Source organism: Somniosus microcephalus, chromosome 14, assembly GCF_052327205.1.
Source record: "Somniosus microcephalus isolate GS21.2 chromosome 14, FLI_Smic_1.0, whole genome shotgun sequence".
NCBI lineage: Eukaryota > Metazoa > Chordata > Chondrichthyes > Squaliformes > Somniosidae > Somniosus > Somniosus microcephalus.
The window spans coordinates 93,166,456-93,190,395 of NC_141000.1; the positions used below are offsets into that span (position 1 = coordinate 93,166,456).

Below are 23,940 nucleotides of genomic sequence, written 5' to 3' on the forward strand. Positions count from 1 at the left end.
TTATCATTATTCACCGTTTTCTTCATGACCGGGACGATGGGTGTTGCCCACTCGCTCCAATCTATCTTGGATAATACGCCTGCCTTTTCCAAATTCTCCAGCTCTGCCTCGACTGCTGGACAAATTACGTATGGCACCGGCCTTGCCTTAAAAAACTTGGGAATTGCCGCATCTTCCTCTTTTATTGAGGGGGTGACGCCCTTCAAGGTTCCTAGTTCCTGTTGAAACACTTCCTTGGCATTGGCCAAGATGCCTTTTAATCGTTCAGGTATGACGTCATCGTTTTTTTTCTTACTGGTCACCGTCAGTGCCTGAATGGAGTGCCAGTCTAAACGTATCTTCCTGATCCATTCACGTCCCAACAGTGGTGGACCACCATCTTGCAGAACGTATAAATACAACTTCTGTATTTCCTTGCCGTTGTATACAACAGGCACCCTTATTTTCCTTTTGGGGTATACTTTCTGCCCCGTATATGTCTTCAAGATAATGGATGTGTCTTTCAGAGGTATATGCGGAAATAGCCGCTCGTAATCCCGCCGACTTATGACGGTCAGAGCTGATCCTGTATCTAGCTCCATTTTAACTGGGGACCCCGCTATCATGAGGGTAACCCAAATGGTCTGGTAATCTTCTTTGGCAATTACATTATGTAATTTGAGACAGCTTAGTCTCTTGTTTCCGGAGTCGCTATCGCTCTTCTGGTCTTCGGAGCTACTGTCCGTCATCATTTGTACCTTTCTGTACTTTTCCTTATTGATTTTTTTCCTGTCCGTGGATTTTTTGTTTCTAGATCGGCATACACGTGCAATGTGTCCAATCTTTCCGCATTGCCTGCATGCTTTGTCCTTGAACCAGCAGTCCCTCTGGTCATGGGTGAATCTGCCGCAGCGATAACATCTCTCAAAACCCTGTGTCATTTCATGGGTGCCGAAGTCCTGTGGCTTTTGCTGTATCTCTGCAGCTCCTCTTGCTGCTGCTTCGTATGATACAGCCACACTGAAAGCCTTGTCCAGTGTCAAATCTTTCTCAGAAAGTAGCCTTTTCTGTGTTCCTTCACTTAGGAGACCGCAGACGAATTTGTCTCGAAGAGAATCTGCCAGTCCTGCTCCGAATTGGCAGTGCTTTGACAGCTTCCTTAATTCGGTGAGGTAATCAGCGTTACTTTCATTCTTGTGCTGATTCCTCCTGAAGAATTTGAATCGTTCCGCTATCAGCAGCGGTGTTGGGTTTAAGTGCTCCTGTAGGGTATCAACAATCTCCTTAAAATTCTTGTCCCTCGGTTTGGCTGGAGTGATTAAGTTTCATAACAGCCCGTATGTCCTTGCGCTCATTAGATTTAGAAGTACTGATGCCTTTTTACCATCCTCTATTTAATTTGCTGTGCAATATACCTCCACTCTTTCCACATATGTGGTCCAATCCTCTATATCGCTATTGAAAGCAGTAATATTGCCAGTCTTAGGCATCCTGGAAAAAAATGGCGCCTCCCGCTTTCCTTTCTTCCCCGCAGAAAAAAAATGGCGCCTCCCGCGCTTTCCCGCCGCTGCCGCTGCTGACAACGCTGTTCTCCGCGGTTTTATTTACACAGCTATTTTTTTTTTTAATAGGTGGAGACTCGTTCCCACCAGACTCTCTGGGACTTTTCCCTCCCTCTGCTTGGTCCGAACGCCGACCTGCTTTGCAGCGCCGGCCGTCTCCCGAGTGCTCCACCCTCTGTCTCCGTTTGCCTCTGCCTTCGCTGCTTGGCCCCGCTGCAGAGCCAGCCGATCGAGCCCCAGCCCGCCGCCCAGGAAGGATTATTGCAGTACCTGCCACCAGCTCAGCTAGCTGGTGAAACCAGTTTTTTTTTCTTTCTTGTTTTTCTTCGACTTTCGTCTGAGGAATCGATCTCCTTGAGGTGCTGCCGAATTGCAGGTAAGTCCGTTTCCAATTCGTCGCCACTGTTGTATCCGTGTGTTAATGGAGACACGGAATGCAGGAGTTGGTTTCAGAGGTGTTTACTGAACAAAGTCTGGAGGTGAACTAACAGATACAAGACACTATACAGGCTTATATAGCCCGAGTGGCCATTACCGGCATTACAGTACACAGGGGGCTCTTAAAGGCACATACACCATAGAAAGGTAACAGAGATTGGGAGATGCGAACCATGGATGGATTTGAAAAGAAGGATGAGAATTTTAAAATTGAAGCATTGCGGACTGGGAGCCAATGTAGGTCAGCGAGCACAGGGGTGATGGGTGAGTGGGACTTGGTGCAACTTAGGATATGGGCAGCAGAGTTTCGGATGAGTTCAAGTTTATAGAGGCTGGAAGATGGGAGGACGGCCAGGAGAGCATTGGAATAGTCAAGTTTAGAGGAAGCAAAGGCATGAATGATAGTTTCAGCAGCAGGTGAGCTGAGGCAGGGGCAGAGACAGGCGGTGCTACGGAGGTGGAAGTAGGCGGTCTTGGTGATGGAGTAGATATGGGGTCAGAAGCTCATCACAGGGTCAAATAGGATGCTAAAGTTGCGAACAGTCTGGTTCAGCCTCAGTGACCAGGGAAAGAAATGGAGACGGTGGCGGGGACAGAAGACAATGGCTTCTATCTTCCCAATATTTAGTTGGGAGGAAATTTCTTCTCAACCATGATTGGATGTCGGACAAGCAGTCTGACAAATCAGAGGGGTTGAGAGAGGTGGTGCTGAGGTAGAGCTGGGTGTCGTTAGCGTACATGTGGAACCTGACTTTCTTTCAGATAATGTCGCCAAGGGGCAGCATGTAGATGAGAAACAGGACACAGTGAACTCCATCTGCCACAGTTTTGCTGACTCACTTAATCTATCAATGTTCGTTTGCAACGTTCTGCTCCCATTTACACAATTTACTGGGCCACCAAGCTTTGTGTTGTCAGCAAACTTAGATATTCGGCTCTGTATTCCTTCATTCAAGTCATTTATAAATATAATGGAAAGCTACAACTGCAGTACAGATTCCTGGGGGACAACACTAGTCACGTCCTGTTAATGTGATTACATACCCATTATCCCTAGTCTTAGCCTTCTACATCCTAACTCATTCCCTATCCAAGCCAATAGGTTGTCTCCAATTCCATTGGATGGAAGTTGAAGGACAATGAGCAACAGTATGTCAGCAGATAGCACAGCTATCATGATCTGTCTCGATAATGATAGGTTTTTCCAAGTTTGGTTTCCAATTCTTGAGAACTGTGGGCACCACTCTAATTTTAATTAGTCAGGACATTGTTCACCAGCTACTCTTTGGGAAACCAGCTCCAGGGTTGATGGGTGGAATTGTAGCAGGACTGCACTTTTCTCTTATGTAACATAATATAATCCTCCATCCCTTCAATAGCTCTGTTTATATAACTCAAAAGAATTAAACTATAAAATGTCACTGATTTACAGTTTTCATAGAAAAATGGTTGCATCACAGAAAGACTATCTCAAATTCAATGTAGTAAAAAGTGAATTTCACTTCAGCCGCCGTAAATCCATAGGCTTGACCATAGGCTATTATGACTCGTGTTCTAGGAACTGCTACGGACTGGACATGGATTGGTCAGTAGGAACACGGGGAAAAATTGCATCACGCCCCCTTTGGTGCGTTAACTTCGTCGGGGCGCTACTTTTAGCGCCCCGAAAAAATTAGTGCCCCCGCAGCCGAAATTGAATGGTAGCGTCCCAAGAGGGAAGCGGGGCGCTACTGGAAACGCCCCGCCTCCCTTTTGGGGCACTGCGAGGGAATATCGCAGCGCCACGCGGTACTGCAGGCCTTCCTCCCCTTCTTAAAGGGGAGGGGCCTGGCGCAGCATGTCCCGGCGCCCAGCTGGGCCACCAGGAATCGTGAGTGCTGGCAAACGAGCCCGCCACTGAAGAGGAGTGCCGGGCTCACGGAGAGCAGCCGGCACCCCGCGGGGGGCTTCACGGGGGACAGCAATGGGGGTGGCAGGTGCTGGCAGGCGGCCAGCAACAAAAATGGCCGCCCACCACCTCCCCTTTAACTAGCGCCGTCCCGGCCGTAGGTAGGCCCCCCTGACCCCGTCGGACATAGCGTCCAACGGTAAGTCAGGGGGGCGCCACCGAAGATCGCGGCCGGGGCACTGTGCACGGCGATGACTTCATCGCCAGCGGCGCAGCACCGCAGGGCGCTAACAGTTATCACCACCGCTAACCTCCCGCTGAATTTCGCGGGAGGCGCTGACAGCACCGCACCCAGGCACTAGTTGCTTTGCGCCCCGTTAACGCTCTCTTAGGGCACTAACGGGAGGCGCAAAGGAACCGAATCTTTCCCCCACAATCTCCAAACTAACAAGTGGCCAAGGTTACCTCAGCGCTCAAACCTCTTTGCTGTGCAGACAGGAAGAGGAATCATTTCACCACAGGTGGAAGCCTTTATGTTGGATCAGCTATGTTGGTTGCCTATTTTATGGTCGCACGGTTTTGAACATCTGAAAAACATATTTCTTAAAACTGACAAAAGCTTCATTTCTCTTCTCTCTCCCCACCTAAAGGGTACAAAGAACTGGTCGATCAGACGCCGCCATATTAAAAGGCTTTTCATGTAAATAAGAGAATTTGCATTCATTTTCAAGAATGAATAAAACGTTCCATCCGATGATTAGAGCCATCAAGATTCTTGGTGAGTGATTTGAAATTAATATTAGGATCTGTCCAAAATAAATACAACTCTAAAAACTGATCACCAGTGCACAAGACAGGCAGGGGGTTCTGAGCACACTTAGTTGCTTTGACACTGATGATCCAGTTTGCTGGTTGAGAATTCCACAATTACAGGCATCGTACACCATGCAAAAGTAAATGTCTTTCAGGGATGGTTTAGTATCACTTGGAAGCCTTAAAGGACGAGGTGGATTAGTGCGCACAGTAACAACAGCTCAAAGTTTATACTTTATTCCCAATGGAAGTCTCCCTTGTTCTTTCCATTCTTAAATATTGTTACTTTAAATCTTTATGTGGTTGTAATGTATTAATCTTGTTCACTTTCTTTCCTTGTTTTTGTGTCTATTGGTGGGAAGATAAATCAAGCAGCAAATGTTCCCATTCTCTTTACCCACAGACTTTCTCTTCTCCCTCAACCATCTTTTCATTCTTTGCAGGTTTCTTTCAATGTGCCAACATGAAAGCCAAAGTTACCTCACTTCTCCGGTTCCTTCTCCACAGCACTTCCCCAGTCCTCTGTCTCTCACAATCTTTAGCCTTAGCTTTGTATTCTATTGCACCCTTGTCCCTCGGTGCGTTCCTTCCTCACTCTCCGTATCCTGAGCTTTCAATTAGCTTTCGTCATTGACCTGAGGCAAAGTTCCATTAATAATAAGGGTGGTGGAGTTTGCCACACTCCCTGTTCTACTCTACCCTGCTTTGGGAAAAGCCCCTCTGCAATACAGTAAATAACCTTGTACAGCAGTTCCTTTAAAAAGACAAACTCCATCACCCTTGCTCCAGTCATAATGGATCATTTGTACACAACAAAAAGCAGAAACCTCTTTACAGTCACAATGAATACTCCCACACTTGAATAATTCAAAAATTATTTGTTTTAAAAAACATTTGTTATCCATGTTAAAAATGCTCATTAATTTAAGGCTATTACACAAACCTAAGAGTTCTGATGGCATTGTTTAGATTTTGAATCACATGATAACCAAAACCTGGTTGGAACAGATCTAATACAGTATTTATCTCTTTTCAGAAGGGCACACATATGAAAGAAACACATCTATTTGATTCTTTATAATGATTCGGTCTGGATGTAAGTTATGTGGCAGGTAATGTGCTATTGTCATCTCCCACGCATCCACAAATGCCACATTGATGCCTGTGAACATCTTTCTCAACATTAAATCAAGCTGATAGGAGTACCAGTCACTGTTGTAGAGACTGACTTCTTGTGGAAGGGCCTGGACATTGGCAGTCTTTATTACAACCAGTGTATCCGGACTCCTGCCTAGCAACTGTAGAACTGACCTCCGGATATTCTGTAGTCTTCGGATATACACTTCCACTGGAAAAGTGCTGAAATGGGACCATAAGGTGATGGCTATAACTGTGCTTTTTCCGCCTTTAATTTCATCCAGTTCATTTGAAATGTAGTGCAGGTCCTGGCTCGAAACGGTGTTGAATCGGATTGGTGGGCCATGAGGATGAAATTCCACCATGATGTTGTTATCCAAGTCCACAGCAAGGTGAGGGCCAATATTTTTAGGATTGCCAAGATCAAATGTTTTGAGACCTAAAACAGAAAATATAACATTATTTAAGAGACTAAGCCACAATATTGCTGATGTTAACAGATATAAAACTGGGTGGAGGACATCATTTCACACATCAGCACACCAAAATGGAGCCACAGATTTACCACCATGTCAATGTAATAGATGAGGAAAGAGATATAAATCTTACAGTGGAATCTTGCAGTAAGTACAGAGTGACAAACTGGCAAATAAGAGTATACCACATATATTATATTGGCCCAGTAATTCCGTTCCAAACGCGTGAGTACGGTCGGGGTACTCACGCGTCTGGCCGGAGGAAATGCCAGTTTTCAGCATGCACAGCGCATGCGGGGAAAACCGGCATTTCCTGTCCTCTGAACGAAGGGGTTCAGAGGCAGAATGCGCGCGACTGCACAGGCAGCGCGTGCGCAGTAAAATTCCTTTTTTTTCCCCAGAGTTGCGCGCATGTAAAGGTCTCCGGTCTTTACGTGTGGAAAAACAAGACGTAAGTATTTAGTTTTTCAGGTAAGTGGGCTTTTAGTACAATGTAGAAATTTTTTTTCCACAGGTTTGTTATTTTTAAAGAATTTACAGGATGGTAAGTTTAGTTTTAGACCCTATTTTTTTAACATTTATTTTTTTCAAAAAATTGATTAATTGTTTAAAACATTTTTTAAAACTTATTTATAGTTATTATAATCAGTGGGATGTTTTTTTTAAATTTTATTTAAAGTTAAAGTAGTGTTTTGGCAGCCCATACTTTTCATGAGTTTGACAGCTCTTACTGTCAAACTCATGAATGAGTTTCCCCTCCCCTGATTGGCTGCACAGTGCTCACCTGATCCCAGCCGGCACATCGCACTAACTACGCCGCTGGATCAGGTTAGCACATCGCGCCGACATCTGAACCGGGCCTGTGACAGGAAATGCAAGCAGGCCCGGGCTTCAGATGTCGGCGCGCAGGGTGAGTGCAGATCGGGGGCTTGCACGCGCGGCAAGCCCCCGATCCTAATTTCAGGGCCATTAGTTTGCTTCCATCTATTTTGTAAATTATTTAATCTCCTGTTAAGTTTCTTCCCTGTAAACTAGTGGACCATTCGCCAATTGAGTGGCAGGCAGACTGGTGGCCTGTTCCCAGGGCTCTGCCAATGCTGGTCTATTTGACCTCAAAGTAAGACTGGTGAGGGTTAACTGTGTCAGATTTTCTCTTCCTCCCTCAGAGAAATACTTCTATCCAACTGGGTGAACAGAGATTTGAAGCTCACTCTGTGCAAACACAGAGAGGAATACACACTGTTAACTGGGCAATGCTCAATAAGAATTTCTTCAGATAAAGTGGACTCAAGAAATCAATAATTTACTGATGTCACGTCAGAATTTGCTATCTACACAAGTCGATCTCCATGGACAAAAAAACTGTCTCTTTCTTTCTGCAACTGTCACTCTGCTTCTCCTCCGCTCCAAAATTCTTCTGGTCTCCATCTCTATTTTCATGTTTGTCTTGCTCTCCCTTTTCTCTCTCTGTTTCTGTCTCCCTCTGTATTTCCCTCCCACACTTCTTCTGTCATTTCTCTTTTATTTTGCCTTCAACAGACTTTCTTTTTCTGCAAGTCTTCTCTTTTCCCTCCATTGTATGTCTCGCACATTTTTGCATACGTCTCATACATGCCATTTTAATGATTTATTTATCTTGCAACATTAACTTTCTTTAAAGCCCAGGTCAAACACCAAAATGGCTGAGAACCTGGACTGGGTCAGATGTCGAAACCAGGACCAATCAGGGAGAGGGCGAGTCTGGATGGAGACAGGAGGTAGTGGCCTGAGAGCTACAGCAACACACAAGAATGAGAGAAATTGGAAGCTTGTGCTGGGAGGGGAGGCACTGCACAGAGTGGGACAGAGCAAGGATCAGGGCCACGATCTGGGGCTGGGACCAGAAGATCTTTCTGCCACTGACAGAATGGTTCCAGAGCAATTGTCCCAACTGTTACTGACATGTGGGAAGCACTGCAAAGCATACAGGCAAAAGAAAAGAAGCTCGGGGCCTGGCATTGGGAGGAAGGTTGGAGCCAGGGACTGGAACCTGGGCCTGTGGCTGAGAAGCAGCGGGGAGGCTGCCTCAGAGATACGGAGCGGTAAAGCTGCCGTGTGAGTTACCACTAACAAATCAGATGTTCGGAAAAGGACAGAAGCTATTTTATTTGAATAGATAGATGGGATTTCAACTAAGTTTTCAACTTTCACATAATCAACCTCATTGCCTCAAAAATTTAATTGTTTGTAACTTGCGTAAGCTATTTTGGCTGCTTCCAATGTTTCAGTGAGTAACAGCACCACCTGGTGGAGTACTGAGTCATTCCCATCAGGAAGTTTTCCAGGTGCGAGCTGTTGAATTAGTTGATCTGAGCTGGAAAGAGAGAATGGGGCACTACAATTAGACACCATGGGGTCGATTTTCGTGGAGCCATCAGGCGGGGTTTCAATCATGTGGGTGGGGGAAAAATCCCGAATTCAGGGGTCCCGACACCATCCCACCCAAAACCTCGCTCCACGCAACTTTCAGAGGCGGCAGGTACCCGCCCCGCACTGGGACCCACCGAAACCAGGCGGTTAGTTAACAGGCAGTTTTTAGCCTAATCCCTATTTTGAGGGGTTTCGTGTGGGATTCCCGACGGCTCCAAACCACGCCAGGTTAGAGCAGGCGGGCCGTCGGGTTGAAGGAGTTGGAGGGATCGCAATGTCGGTGCTCAGGTGAGTGATGGGTGCATGAGTGTAAAGGTAAGTGTGTTTGGTGTGTCTAAAGTGTGTAAAGAACTTTTACTTACCTGTACTTACCTTAACAGCCTTTCTTCCTGTAGTCGTCGGGAGCCCATCACTCAGCCGGAACTGAAAGCTGAATGGCTGCAATCTGTCAAAAGTGACAGCCTTCAGCTTTGAGTGCCAGTGAGAGTTCTAACTGAGTCTGTGCAGAAGGACTCATGTTAGAACTCAGACTGTCAGTGTTTCACAGCTTGAAACAGCTGTGAAACGCTGATATTTCATCTGTCAAGAACTCTTGACAGATGAAATTGCAGTCTGTGACGTCACCTGTTGCCGGGTGGCCCTTAATTGGCCTGCTGAGCCCGCTGGGCAGGCTCAACAAGGTAAATCAAGGGAAAATCGCGCGGATTGGCCGGACGTCGAAGTAGGCGGGTCTAAAACCCGAAAGTTGTAGTCCTGCCTTCTTCCCGACAGCTTCGGGAAAATCAACCCCTATGCCTTGCGCTTCAGAGGGGAGGAAAAAATGAAACAAACATGTTCAATTGCTATTCAATAATCCCCCCGCTGGGAAGTTCATGTGCACTGGATGTTATAAATAAAAAGGAAAGACTTGTATTTATATAGCGCCTTTCACAACCACCGGCCATCCCAAAGCGCTTTACAGGTGGGAGAATTACAATGGAGCCAATGAAGTACTTTTTTTTAGAAGTGGAGTCACAGTTGTAATGTAGGAAACGCAGCAGCCAATTATGCGCACAGCAAGCTCCCACAAACAGCAATGTGATAATGACCAGATAATCTGTTTTTAGTGATGTTGATTGAAGGATAAATATTGGCCAGGACACCAGGGAGCACTCCCCTGCTCTTCTTCGAAATAGTGCCAGGGCAATAGTCCACCTGAGAGAGCAGACGGGGCCTCGGTTTAATGCCTCATCCCAATGTCATGCCCTTCCAACAGTGCAGCACTCCCTCCGTACGAGGATAATATTGGGTTTGGTTGTGATGCCAATCACAGTTAATAATAATAATAATATTGATTAGCTGGTCAACATTCACCATCTCAGCTAACACAGGAAGAATGATTCTTGGGCTATTTAGTGGAGTGCTGCCAATGACTTTGGAACCAAATCCAAGCATGGGAGGGAAGAAGATCTACATTGGCTCCCAGTCCAGCAATGCCTCAATTTTAAAATTCTCATCCTGGTTTTCAAATCCCTCCATGGCCTTGCCCCTCTCTATCTCTGTAACCTCTTCCAGCCCTATAACCCTCCGAGATCTCTGCGCTACTCCAATTATGGCCTCCTGTGTGTCACCGATTTTAATTGCTCCACCATTGGCAGCCATGCCTTCAGCTGCCTAGGCACTAAGTTCTGGAATTCCCTCCCTAAATCTCTCCGCATCTCTACCTCTTTCTATTCGGAAACGTGGCTTAAAAATGGTGAGGACTGGGCACTTAATATTCAAGGGTACAAGGTGTTCAGAAAAGATAGGGAAGGAAAAAAGGGAGGTGGGGCAGTGCTGCTTAAGGAAGACATTTTATGTTGGAAAGGGGGGATGTTCTTGAGGGGACAAGGACAGGATCCATTTGATTAGAGTTGAGGAGCAAAAAGGGTATGATCACGCTATTGGGGGTATTCTACAGGCCTCCAAATAGTGAGAGGGAGATAGAGGAGCAAATCTGCAAGGAAATTGCAGAGATATGCAAGAGCTATAGAGTGGTGATATTGGGGGACTTTAATTACCCAAATATCGATTGGGATAATGCTAGGGTAAAGGGAAAGGAGGGGGAGAAATTTCTGAAATGTGTTCAGGAGAATTTCCTTGACCAGTATGTTCTTGGCCCAACTAGGAAGGAGGCATTGCTGGATCTGGTGCTGGGGAATGAGGTGGGCCAGGTCGACCAAGTGTCTGTGGGAGAACACTTGGGTACGAGTGATCATCATATCATAAGATTTAGATTAGCAATGGAGAGGAGCAAGGAACAGTCTAGAGTGGAACTTCTAAACTGGAATATGGCTAACTTCAAAGGGATGCGAAAGGATCTAGCCAGAGTAAAATGGAACCAAAGACTGGCAGAAAAACTATAACGGAAAAATGGGAGATCTTTAAGGCGGAGATGCTCCAAGTACAGGCTAGGTACATTCCAACAAGAGGGAAGGGTAAGGGAACCAAAGCAAGGGCTCCTTGGATGACGACGGAGATAGAGAAGATGATGAAACATAAAAAAGAGGGTGTATGATGAATGTCAGGGGAACTCTTCAAGGGAGAACCAGACCAAATACAGTAAGTTGAGAGGGGAAGTGAAGATGAAAATTGAAGTAAGATTTAAAAATGAGCGTAACAGGGCACGTTTAGTAGAACGCAATTGCGGCAGCAAAATGTGTAAAGATTATGTGTACTAATTATGTGTACTAATTATTCTATGTTTAATTGCAGAAATGACCGTACCCGTTTAGAGAAATGAAACTTACAAAAAGAGACACTGACATAACCCTTTTCTGGAAAAACAAAACTTAGTAGTGGTCAAGAGAGAGAGGGTCTCGTTTCTCAGAAATCACATGTCCTGATGACTCATTTCCAAGAAATCAGAGGGTCCACAGGCCCCTGCAGTGAAAAGTGAAACTTATGTTATAGGCTACCTTGTATAAGTTGGACACACCTAGTTAGTGATTAATGTATAGACTTTTAAATCGATTGGACCTCTGGAGTAGGAGGTCTCGGAATATGTGTATAACTGTGTAAACCTCAAGAGATTCGGTGGAGTTGGAGCCTTGTGTTGGGACGCAAGAGCCACAGCTCCCCAGGCCTGAATAAACCGTTTTTACTTCAATTATTGGGTCTGTCTTTCTTACAACAAGCCAGTGTCGTCAACTTTGTATATCACTTAGTCCGCACTTTGGGGGCTTACATCAATTGGCGACGAGGATGGGATACGCGATCTGAACAAGACTCTCAGACAGCGTTAACCTAAGACGGGTGAGTATGTTTTAATTACCACCTGTCAAATTAGAGGTTAACCGCTGGCGAGACGTTAAGTCAGAATCGACGTATAAAAGAACTATAAAAAGAAAGACACCTTTAATTGAAGGCGGTTAAAAAGTAAACTGCAGTTAGGGGCAGGGTGTTCCCTAAGCCGAGTGGTGGCAAACCGAGAGGGGCGGAAAGACCCCTACCCCGAGGAGGCGGGAAATCCTTTCAGCCGTGAGGCGGCAAAACCTTAGTTAGGGGCAGGTCGTTCCCTAAACAATTGAATGAATGGGTGCACTGTGGTGAGAGAATGAAATAAAACCCCTACAGTCACAAAGAGGTTAAAACTCAAAACCTCGGGACTAAAGGGTTGGTGTGTTTAACGAAACAGAGTGATTGACAGGAAGTGAGCAATTAATCAGAGTAACGCTATAGGGGTGAGCAACGTAGTGTATAAACCTAATTCACCAATACCGTGAATTAAGCATTAAACATAGCAGTTAGTTATGACTAAGAGGGTGGAAGAAGAATCCTCAAGGGACCTGGATTCTATAACCCAACTCCTGGAAAAAAAAAACAGTGCAGAGAGCCAAAGGCTTGGTGGGGAGGAGCTAAAGATAAAGAGGCAACAGATAATGTATGGAATTGAAACAGAAGGGAGAGATAAAGAAGGAAAAAGATCTAATTTGCAGGCGAACCAATTTGAAACCCCAGCAAGGAAAAAAAAAAGAAACAAACAGGGATTTGGAAACTAGGGAAAGCTGTTGAGTCACAGATTTAAAAAGGAAGGAAAAGATAAACTTAAAGCTTTACCAACATGGAAGTTATTAGCATCTGTACCAAGACAAGTAAAACAAGAGATTTGCTGAATGAAAGGAACCTTAGACATATGCTGGAATTACAGTTTGTATAAAAATGTGTGAGTGTGGATGTTTTCCTGATTAGGAATGTTTAAGAGGATACAATATTCCTTTGTCTGAAAATCTGTCCGTTAGGAAAAAGAAATGTCTGCTGTGTGTTGTAGCTCCACCCACTTCTCTGTGTTAAAGAAAAGCATTTAACCCCTTTTGTCTTGTCTTGGATTTTGGAAGTTTAAGAATGTGCAAATAAGATTGTGCCCTCAGAATGGAAAAAAAACCTATTACAATTTAAGTTAAGCTGGAGTGTAAAAACTGAGAAGAGCAACAAAAAGTTTGTTTAATGAAAGATTAAGTTTCAGTCCAAGATCTAACCTTGCAGTTATGAGGTAAATTAACCTATTAAAACCAGACTTTCATTGTGGCCACAGTGAAATTCTGGTTGATGTAAATTGGTGTCGTCCGAATTGAATAAGATAACTCCATTCCGCAAGAATATCTGATAGTGGCAGGTCCCTCTACAATATTTAATTGACTATGGTACTGGAAGCTTTATAGAAGGCGGGACTAGAGTTAAACCTTAGAAAGGTATAGGTAGGGAAGGATGAAGTAGTCTACCTAGGATACATAGTGACACAAGGGAAGAGACTGTGATGAAATATTCCATTCATCACTGCCTGTGACTGTGGTTGGTTTCAGGTTCCCCCTTACCATTGTATTGCCTGTGACTGTGGTTGGTTTCAGGTTTCTCCTCACCATTGTATTGTGTATTGGAATGTATGGAATGTGTTGTGTGTAGGGCTCCGCCCATACCTGGCCTCTATGTAAGCCAGCTCAGTCTGGCCTCACAGCCAGTACTGCAGACCTCCTGGGAAGATACCTCTCTCCACTGCGTGTTATCTTCTAAGTTAATAAAAGCCTTGTTTTGTTTCGCTAACATCGAGTCTCGGGATTATTGAGGCACATCAATTTTATTAACTTATTTTTCAACACAATGGATCAACTCCTGAAACCCGAACGTTTGGATTTGGATCAGCATGCTCCGGACGCGTCAGCACGCTTCGGACACTGGTTTATGTGTATGGAATTCTTCCTGGACAATTCCGCAGCCGTCAAAGACGCTACGGACGCTGCGAGTATGAAACTCGGAATTCTGCGGAATTGGGTAAGCCACCGGGTTTACCCCCTCATCCAAGACGCCGACACGTACCTGGCCGCCTGCGACATCTTAAAGGCGCATTACCAGCAGCCTAAGAATGAGGTGTATGCTAGGCATCTGCTCGCCACTCGCGCACAGCGACCTGGGGAATCGGTGGAGGAGTTCCTAGGCACCCTGAAAATGCTTGGCAAAGACTGCAAGTGCCGAGATGTAAAAGCCGCAGTGTACACCGCCGAGCTTGTTCGCGATGCCTTTATCACAGGCCTCAGCTCCACTTACATCCGGCAAAGACTGCTGGAAAAAACGGGATTGGACCTGAAACAGGCTGCGGATCCCTGGATGTGGCCCAGAGAAACTCGGACGCCTACTCTTCAGCCCGCGCCGTCCACGCCGCCACGTGTGCACCAAGGGCGCCGCCATCTTGGAAGGCATCTTCCCCGCCCGGCAGCCCGACACCGTCGGGGCCCTGCTCTCCCCCCAGAAGCCCTACGACAGCCGCGACGCGTCGGGGACCCAACTGCTACTTCTGCGGGCAGCCAAAGCACACCAGAAACCTGTGCCCGGCGAAAGGCACCACCTGCTTTAAGTGCGGTAAGAAGGGGCACTTTGGGAAGGTGTGCAGAGGGAACCCCGCTGGAAAACCAAAACCCGCCACCGCCGCGTGTGCGCCGTGGGAGCGGCCATCTTGGACGCCATCTTGCCCGACCTCGTGGGGTCCGCCATCTTGTGAGCAGACAGCGCGGACGCCATCTTGTCTCGATCAGGGCCCTACAGTGGCATCGGTCACAGTGGACCAGACCAGGCCCCACCCGCTATCCAAATCAATGGTGGACATCGAGGTAAACGGGTGCGGGGTTAAATGTTTAATTGACAGTGGAAGCACGGAGAGTTTTATCCACCCGGAACTGGCACGACAACTCTCCCTAAAGGTGGTCCCTACTCGGGGTACCATCTCTATGGCTGATAAAACCCAGACATCGACCATTCTGGGTTACTGCACGGTACAATTGTCCGTTAACGGGACTGTATACGATAATTTTAAAGTATTAATCATGAAGAATCTATGCGCGAGCGTGATCTTGGGCCTGGATTTCCAGTGCAACCACCAAAGCATCACGCTCAAGTACGGTGGGTCCCAGCCGCCCCTCACAGTGTGCAGCCTGGCTACCCTGAAGGTAAAGCCGCCTTCGCTATTCGCGAACCTTACCCCTAACTGCCGGCCAATAGCGACCAAACGCAGGAGGTACAGCTGGGAGGACAGGCGGTTTATCGCAACCGAGGTAGACAGGCTCCTGAAAGAGCGCATTATTAAATGCAGCAATAGCCCGTGGCGCGCCCAAGTGGTGGTGGTAAGGGGTAGCGAGAAGAAACGGATGGTGATCGACTATAGCCAAACGATCAACAGGTACACCCAACTAGACGCCTACCCGCTACCCCGCATATCAGAAATGGTGAACCAAATCGCCCAATACCGGGTGTTCTCCACCATCGACCTCAAGTCAGCGTACCACCAGCTCCCTATCAGACCAGAGGAGCGCCCGTACACCGCCTTCGAGGCGAACGGACGCCTCTACCAATTCCTCAGAGTCCCCTTTGGGGTGACGAATGAGGTCTCGGTCTTCCAGAGGGAGATGGATCTCATGGTCGATGACCACCACTTGCAGGCAACCTTCCCCTACCTCGACAACGTCACCATCTGCGGTCACAACCAGCAGGATCACGACTCGAACCTCGAGAGGTTCCTGAAAACCGCACAAAAACTCAACCTCACCTACAACGAGGACAAGTGCGTTTACAACACCATGCGCCTCTGCATACTACGCAGTGTGGTGGAGAATGGGGAAATCGGGCCAGACCCCGACCGATTGCGCCCCCTACGGGAGCTGCCCCTGCCCAACACTCCCAAAGCCCTGAAAAGGTGCCTGGGGTTATTTTCTTATTATTCCCAATGGGTCCCCAACTACTCCGACAAAGCCCGCCCCCTCTTGAAAGCATCCTCTTTTCCGCTCTCTGCTGAGGCCCACGCCGCCTTCAAAAGCATTAAGCAGGATATTGAGCGGGCCACGCTACAGGCAGTGGACGAGAACACTCCATTTCAAGTGGAAAGTGATGCGTCTGACTTTGCCTTGGCGGCCACCCTCAACCAGGCGGGGCGGCCCGTAGCTTTCTTCTCGAGGACCCTCCAAGGGCCCGAGATCAGACACTCCTCCGTGGAAAAGGAGGCCCAAGCCATCGTGGAGGCAGTGCGCCACTGGCGCCACTACCTAGCCGGCAAACGTTTCACCCTACTTACCGACCAGCGGTCGGTAGCGTTTATGTTCAACAATAAACAGAGGGGGAAGATCAAAAATGATAGGATTCTTAGGTGGCGGATCGAGCTCTCCACCTTCGAGTATGACATCATTTACCGGCCAGGGGCCCTTAACGAATCCCCAGATGCCCTCTCACGAGGGATGTGTGCCAGCGCCACCGGGGATCGGCTACAGACCCTCCACAACAACCTCTGCCACCCAGGGGTCACGCGGCTGTTCCACTTCATAAAGTCCCGCAACTTACCCTACTCGATTGAGGAAGTTCGGTCTCTGACCAGGAACTGCCGCACTTGCGCTGAGTGCAAGCCTCGGTTCTACCACCCTGATAGAGCCCACTTAATCAAAGCTACACGGCCCTTTGAGCGGCTCAGCTTAGATTTCAAGGGCCCCCTCCCGTCCGTCGACCGCAATGTTTACTTCCTGAACATTGTGGACGAATACTCCCGGTTCCCATTCGCCTTCCCCTGCCCAGACATGACCAGCGCCACGGTCATTAAATGCCTCAACAGCCTGTTCTGCCTGTTCGGTATGCCGAGGTACATCCACACGGATAGGGGGGCGTCCTTCATGAGTGAAGAGCTACGCCAGTACATGCTGTCCAGGGGTATCGCCACGAGCTGTACCACCAGCTACAACCCCCGGGGTAACGGTCAAGTGGAGCGAGAGAACGGGACAGTATGGAAAGCAGTCACTCTAGCTCTAAGGACCAAGGGCCTCCCTATCTCCCGCTGGCAGGAAGTCCTCTCAGATGTGCTCCATTCAATACGGTCGCTATTGTGTACTGCCACTAATGCCACGCCTCATGAACGAATGTTTAGCTTCCCCCGGAAATCCACCTCAGGCGTATCCATGCCGTCATGGCTCTCCACCCCGGGTCCGGTATTCGTGCGAAGGCATGTGAGGGGCCATAAGACGGACCCTCTCGTGGAGCCAGTGCACCTACTCCACGCCAACCCCCAATACGCGTATGTCCAGCACGCCGACGGAAGGGAGGACACCGTGTCAATAAAAGACGTCGCCCCAGCCGGTAATGACAACAACCACGGCAATAGCAGCAACAACGACCACAGCAACTCTTACCCACCCACTACTCTTTCATCACCCCCGGAAGGACATCGACCAACGGCACCCCCACCAACTACCCCTTCAACAACCCTGGCGGCACCCCCGGCAGAGACCCAGGAGGCCACCGGGGACACCCAGCCGACACCCGCGACACCACAACAGCCACGTCGGTCGCAGAGGACTACCAAACCCCCGCACAGACTAAATCTATAGAAGGGGTGAATGTAATGAAATATTCCATTCATCACTGCCTGTGACTGTGGTTGGTTTCAGGTTCCCCCTTACCATTGTATTGCCTGTGACTGTGGTTGGTTTCAGGTTTCTCCTCACCATTGTATTGTGTATTGGAATGTATGGAATGTGTTGTGTGTAGGGCTCCGCCCATACCTGGCCTCTATGTAAGCCAGCTCAGTCTGGCCTCACAGCCAGTACTGCAGACCTCCAGGGAAGATACCTCTCTCCACTGCGTGTTATCTTCTAAGTTAATAAAAGCCTTGTTTTGTTTCGCTAACATTGAGTCTCGGGATTATTGAGGCACATCAGAGACAAGTGCCCAAAAACAGATGGGAGGGGCATTAGGACTAGCTGCGTGCTTTGATTGCTCGCAAGCTTCTAGGGATGGCAACAGGAAGGGACCGCACCAGAGAGGGGAGTGGGATCCGAGGATGTTTGTTGACGCATTGGTAGGGGGCCGACAGTGCAAAATGTTAATAGACACAGGAGCCACAATCTCATTGACAGACTTACCCTTGCCCCGAACGAAACTTTCAGTTAGTATAGCAGGAATCGGTGGAAAAAGAATCAGGACTTATAAGAGCGAAACAGTCTTACTAGAAATTGAATGTATAATAGTACCTACACAGTTGTGGGTATGCAAGAACACTGAAGGAACAATCCTAGGGATAGATATACTGCGAGAAGTAGGAGCTTTAGTCAACCCTAAAGCGAATGAAGTGTACTGGCCCCCAGATTATAAGTTAAACAAACAGACAGACCCGGGAAACAAAGTAGAAATGGCCCAGCCGATACAGGATTTGATCAAAGGGGGGTAGCCAAAGGAAAAAGTGTAAACCTATATAGATAGTCGGAATGCCTTTGGGGTGGTGTCTGATTACATGATAGCGGGAGTAGGCAGGGATATATGACACCAGGAGGAAGACCCGTAAGAGACAAGGGCCTAGAAATTCATTGTAGCCACTTTTGGGGCATTAAAGTCGGGCGGCCACTAAAGTTTGCGCCCGCCGCCAAATCGAGGCCACTTCTCCGATATTCATTAGCTTCGCCCTAAGAGTTTGCTCGAGCGCTAAAACTGGTGCTGGACGCCTCTCTTTAGGCGCTAAGCCGGAGGTGCTGAGCGAGAGCGCCCAGGCCGGGCGCAGCGCAGGTGCGGCCATCTCGTGATTGACAGCAGACACCCTCGCGCCAGCCAGCTCTTAAGGGGGAAGGGTCGACTTGGTCTGCTGCCACGCCCTGGATAGTGGAGCCCTCCAGCTAGGCCTGAACACTGCTGCTGGACCCAAATAGCGCCTGAAGCCATGCAGAAGGCCCGTGAACGAGCGCAGCGCTTCTCGGAGCGTGATCTGAGTGTGCTGGTTGGTGGCGTGGAGAAGAGGCGCCATATTTTGTACCCGGACAATGGCAGGAAGGCGCCGGTCCGCGCCTACCGGAGAGCCTGGAGGCATGTCGCCAGCAAGGTGTCAGCCAACAGCGAGGTCCCCAGGACCGGTGTCCAATGCCGCAAAAAGTTTAATGACCTCACGCGGATTGTCAGGGTGAGTACCCTTTCCAGTGACCTCCTCATCCTTGCATGTGCACCTCACATTATGGGCAAAGGGACCTGAAAGCCCTAATGGCCAGCCCTCATCCAGCAGCTATGGAACAGGCATGAACATCAATTGCACATTCTGCACTTAACACACTGGCCAAGCTATTCCACCATGGGAGGCAGTGCACACAAGATCAGGGCGACACACTGGCCAGGCTCTTCCACCATGGGAGGCAGTGCACACAAGATCAGGGCGACACACTGGCCAGGCTATTCCACCATGGGAGGCAGTGCACACAAGATCAGGGCGACACACTGTACTTAGAGGCCGTCCTTTCTCTTGCAGGCCAAGCTGGCTAATAATAGGAAGAGCCGGACTGCGACCGGGGGAGGCCAACCCCAGATCCAGCCGCTCACCAAGCTTCAACATCGCGTGGAGCGCATCATGGGTGCCCGGGTGATTGGCCCCGTTGCATGTGGAGATGCCGACCCTGTTCTGGGCACCAATGGTAAGGACATCAACGTTTGGACCTCTCTCGTCCCACTTGCGCATCAGATCTACATCCTTTGCCACTGTCCGACCAATGCGCTGAATGCCACCACTCATGCATCCCTCGCTGACGCCCTCTCCTCACTCTAAAGCTACTCTTGTGCCTTCCTGCTTTCAGATGGTGAGGAGGAGGTCCCTGAACTTGCCAGTGACAGCCCCTCAGAGGAGGAGGAGGAGGAGGAGGAGGAGCAAGAGGAAGGTGGCCCATCAGGGGAACCCTCAGCCGTGGCAACCCATGCCAATGTAGGGGACACGTCTTCCCTGGAGGGGAGCGTCGCGGAAGTGTCGGAGGGGAGGGGAGCTCATGGGACCTGCGGCCTGCAGAAACGCGGGAGGGGGGTGCCAGCTCGGCGGCCTTCTCCCCAGAGGGGGGGAAGGGTCGGAGGGGAGTCCAATTGCTGGGCCCAGCGGCCTCCAGCAACGCAGGAAGGGTCGGCCAGCTCGGCGGCCTTCTCCCCAGAGGGAGAGTCCGGCCTCCAGTCTGGAGATGGTCTTCGCCGAGGAGATGGAACGCCTCGAGGACTTGTCCGCGGACTCGGAGCGCTGGCACACGGAGCTCATGGGGGTAGTGGCACGGTTGCCTGAGGCCATCGAGTCCCTCTCTCGGAGTGTCACCGACGTCGGGGCCTCACAGGCCATCAGTTTGGCGGAATTCGGGGCAGAGCAGGCAGCGAGTCGGGCGGCATTCGGGGCAGATCAGGCAGCGAGTCGTGCGGCATTCGGGGCAGCTCAGGCAGCGAGTGGGCAGCTGATCAGTGGTGCCGTGCAGTCACTGGGTGCTCTGATGAGGTCACTGAACAGGTCAACACGGGCACTCACTGCTGCCACACTCGCTGTGTCAGCCAGGCATCGCCAGGGCACCCGGCGCGCTGCAGCAGCACAGCGGTCTGTCCCTCGGCAGATTGGTGCGCATGCTGCAGTGCTGGCCCGGGCGAGTGCCAGTGTCTCAGGCAACCAGCGAGCGCCTGCCATCCGCCAGCTTGCCCCCATTCCTCCAGCCGCCACTGCCACTCCCCCAGTGGAGCTGCCAGGAGCTGCTGCAGCGACTGATGCTGGCCAGCCACAGCTGCAGCATTCAACAGCCGCCCGCTCGACGGCCAGGCCTCGACTAGGCCGACCCCCAAGGGCATCTGCCGTCACGACATGTGCCCCTCTGGAGCCTGCCCCCAGCCTTGCAGCAGCCAATGGCCTTACTTTGAGGAGGAGCAGCAGGGCGGGCAGGGGCCACACAAAGATGGCCAAGGCATCGCCCTAGCGGGCCAAAAAGTCGAATGTGTGGCCAGTTGTGTTTGTTTTTTGAGGCCGAGAATTGGATGTTTGTTTTTTGAAGGCCGAGGATGTGATGTTTGTATTTTACTAAGGCCGAGGATGACGGGCATTTTAGTTGCACTGTTTTGTTAATCCTCTCCAGGTTGTGGGAGCGAGTAATGTGTTTGAGTGTTTTTTGGGGGTTTCGTCTGTTTTTGGTTTTCATGTGGGAAGGGCCCTGAGTTTGTACAATAAAGCATTTTATTTATTAACATTGTCCATGTTTGATCTTTGAAGTGTTTGTTGCCTTAACCGCCTGAGGGCTTGCGGAGCGGCTGCAATCATGTTCTTTCATTGGCACAAGCCATTCCCTGACAGGGGGCCTAGAAGTGACGTTCAATAAGCCGCCGACGGGCGGCCCTTGGACCTTGTGCCTCCCTCCTGGGCTGGTACTCCTCGTCCTCCTCCTCCTCATGCTCCTCCTCCTGAGGTGGGGGTCCAACGTGAGGTGGCAGTGCCTGAGTCCTGCGGATAGCCAGGTTGTGCAGCATGCAGCAAATGACGACGAATTGGGAGACTCGCTCCTGCGAATACTGGAGGGCTCCCCCGGAGCGATCGAGACAGCGGAACCGTTGCTTGAGGACGCCGATTGTTTGTTCTATGATGTTCCTAGTCGCTTGATGGCTCTCGTTGTATGCCTCTTCAGCAGGGGTCGTGGGCGCGCGGAGTGGGGTCATGAGCCAGGTACACAAAGGATAGCCTTTGTCCCCGATAAGCCATCCTCTTGGGGGAGGCTGTGCCTGGAACATGTCAGCCACAGTTGTCTGTCGCAGGATAAAGGCATCGTGGCTGCTGCCTGGAAAGCGGGCATTGACAGCTAGGATGCGCTGCCTGTGGTCACACACCAGCTGTACGTTGAGGGAATGGTAGCCCTTCCGGTTGCGGTAATCCTTGGCATGCTCCAGAGGTGCCCGCAAAGCCACATGCGTGCAGTCAATGGCGCCCTGCACCATGGGGAAGCCCGCTATTCTTGCAAATCCCACTGCACGCTGCTGCTGCTTGTCCAGGGTCATGGGGAAGGAGATGAATTGATGTCTCCTTCTGAAAAGGGCTTCGGTCACCTGGCGGATGCAGCAATGCACGGCGAACTGGGAGATGTTAGCGATGTCCCCAGCAGCGGATTGGAAGGAGCCGGTGGCATAGAAGTTGAAAGCCACCGTCACCTTCACTGCCACCGACAGAGACGTCCTGCGCATCAGCTGTGGCTGCAGATCTCTCTGAAGCAGCTGGCAGATGTCTGCAACCACCTCCCTTCTGAATCGCAGCCTCCTTACACACATCGCGGCAGACATGGTCAGATAGGAGGACTGCTGGCGGTATACCCTGGGTGGGTAAGGCCTCAGTTGGCGACGCCTGTTGCCCCCTCTGCGTCTAGCCAGGGCTGCCACTCTCTCACGGCGTCTGTAAGCCCTTCTGGCATAAGGCTGAAAGTCAGCGTTGGCACCCAATGCAGCCCCCATTATATGCTGGCAAACAATGAGCTCTCAATGAAGGCAAAGATAATTGCTAAGCTCTGGCCTGAGCCAAAAATACCTGTCCTAGTGTTGGTCCAAACCAGTAAGCTCTCCTCCTTGATCTCTCTCCAAAAAACCGTTGCACAAGAGTGAATGCTGCAAAATGGCTGCCCTTTACAGTGCAGGGTAAGTGCCCTTTAATTAGCGCTCCCCGCGGCCCGCCTCGGCTGTGTACCGTTCCACTTCACAGTCGTTCGGGCCGCCTGGCGCACAATGGGGCGACGCGAGTGAAGTTCCGGTTCGGGACGCACAAAGGGCGTTGCACTAGTAAATGACGTCATGATCTGCGCGCACAGCAGGGCGCGCGCTAAGACTTTGCGCCGGCGCTAAATGTGTACTGAAGTTGGGGCGAGGCGCAGATCGCGCTGCGCCCGGGCGCTAAGCGCCTAGCGCTCGAGATCTACTCCTCCTAAGGCGCTAATGGCTGGCGCGCCCAACTGAATTTCTAGGCCAAGAATATAATCAAGGAATGTGTAGGAACCTCTCTCCTACCCAAAGAGTGCGTAATAATAAATTAAAGCACACAAGAGGATGGGCAGCTAAACGAGCAATTGAGAGAGGGAATCTGACCAATGAAGCCCAAATGTTCATGTTGAATCAAAGTGTGAAACCACAACTGTCTTTCAGTCAGGGATGTTTTTTGGGTTGCGTGAAGTGACGCAATAATGTTTAGCTCCACCTTCAAAAGCCTGCGAAGGAGTTAACCCTTTCCACTGACAGCTGTTTGAGTTCACCAAGCAACAACTTCAGTATTACTGAATAGAAGTTAAAGATATTGGACATTAATAAATGTAAATTTCTTAATGTTGAGTTAATATTTCCCCACAGTGATAGAAGGAAAATTAGGATTTGATAAATGGAAGTTATCTTATAAACTAATTGCAGCACCGTCTCAAACGGCTGGGAGACTGCTTGGGAGGCTGTCCTGTTACCCAAAGATAAATCTGGACAGATAGTTAGAGACATGAGGCCAAAGACCAACAGATTATAATCGAGAGCAGGATACACGGGACGACCAGAAGGCGGTCTTAGCAATAGATAGCAAAGTGATGGCAGAAATAATACCAGCCAAACCAGGGCTAGCACCCAGATGGTCAGGACCTTATGAAGTATTAATGAATAGTAACACATGTGCTCATGTAGATGGGCCTGGAACGGGTAAAGGAAGGTGGAAACACTGGACTCAGTTAAAAATATATAAGGACAATGAGTAAACCAGAGATGGTGCCCTTTTTGACAGAGTGAGGAGTATACTAGAAGATATAAAGAATGGGAAGGGGAGTTACTACATATATCAATGATAGGGCTGTGTATGATGATAATGTTATATGCCATAGTTTGCATCTTCAGGTATGTCTGGGGACAGAGCCACAGAACAAGAAATGAACCCGATGTACAACATTTTGAACTGATAAAATGGATAAGAGCAGAATAATTCTAACTG

The 23,940-nt window shown here is 49.4% G+C and overlaps 1 protein-coding gene across 3 annotated transcripts in view; it reads right to left on the reverse strand.

The window, feature by feature from the left end:
- Positions 1–5,543: 5,543 nt before the first annotated feature.
- Positions 5,544–23,940, reverse strand: part of LOC147107705 (NXPE family member 3-like) — a 93,097-nt gene continuing 74,700 nt past the window's right edge. For all 3 annotated transcript variants that reach the window (XM_086006932.1, XM_086006931.1, XM_086006930.1), the window contains one exon: positions 5,544–6,256. In XM_086006932.1, the coding sequence (XP_085863058.1) occupies positions 5,703–6,256 (554 nt within the window). In that variant the 3' untranslated portion in view covers positions 5,544–5,702. The remainder of the gene's footprint in view (positions 6,257–23,940) is intronic.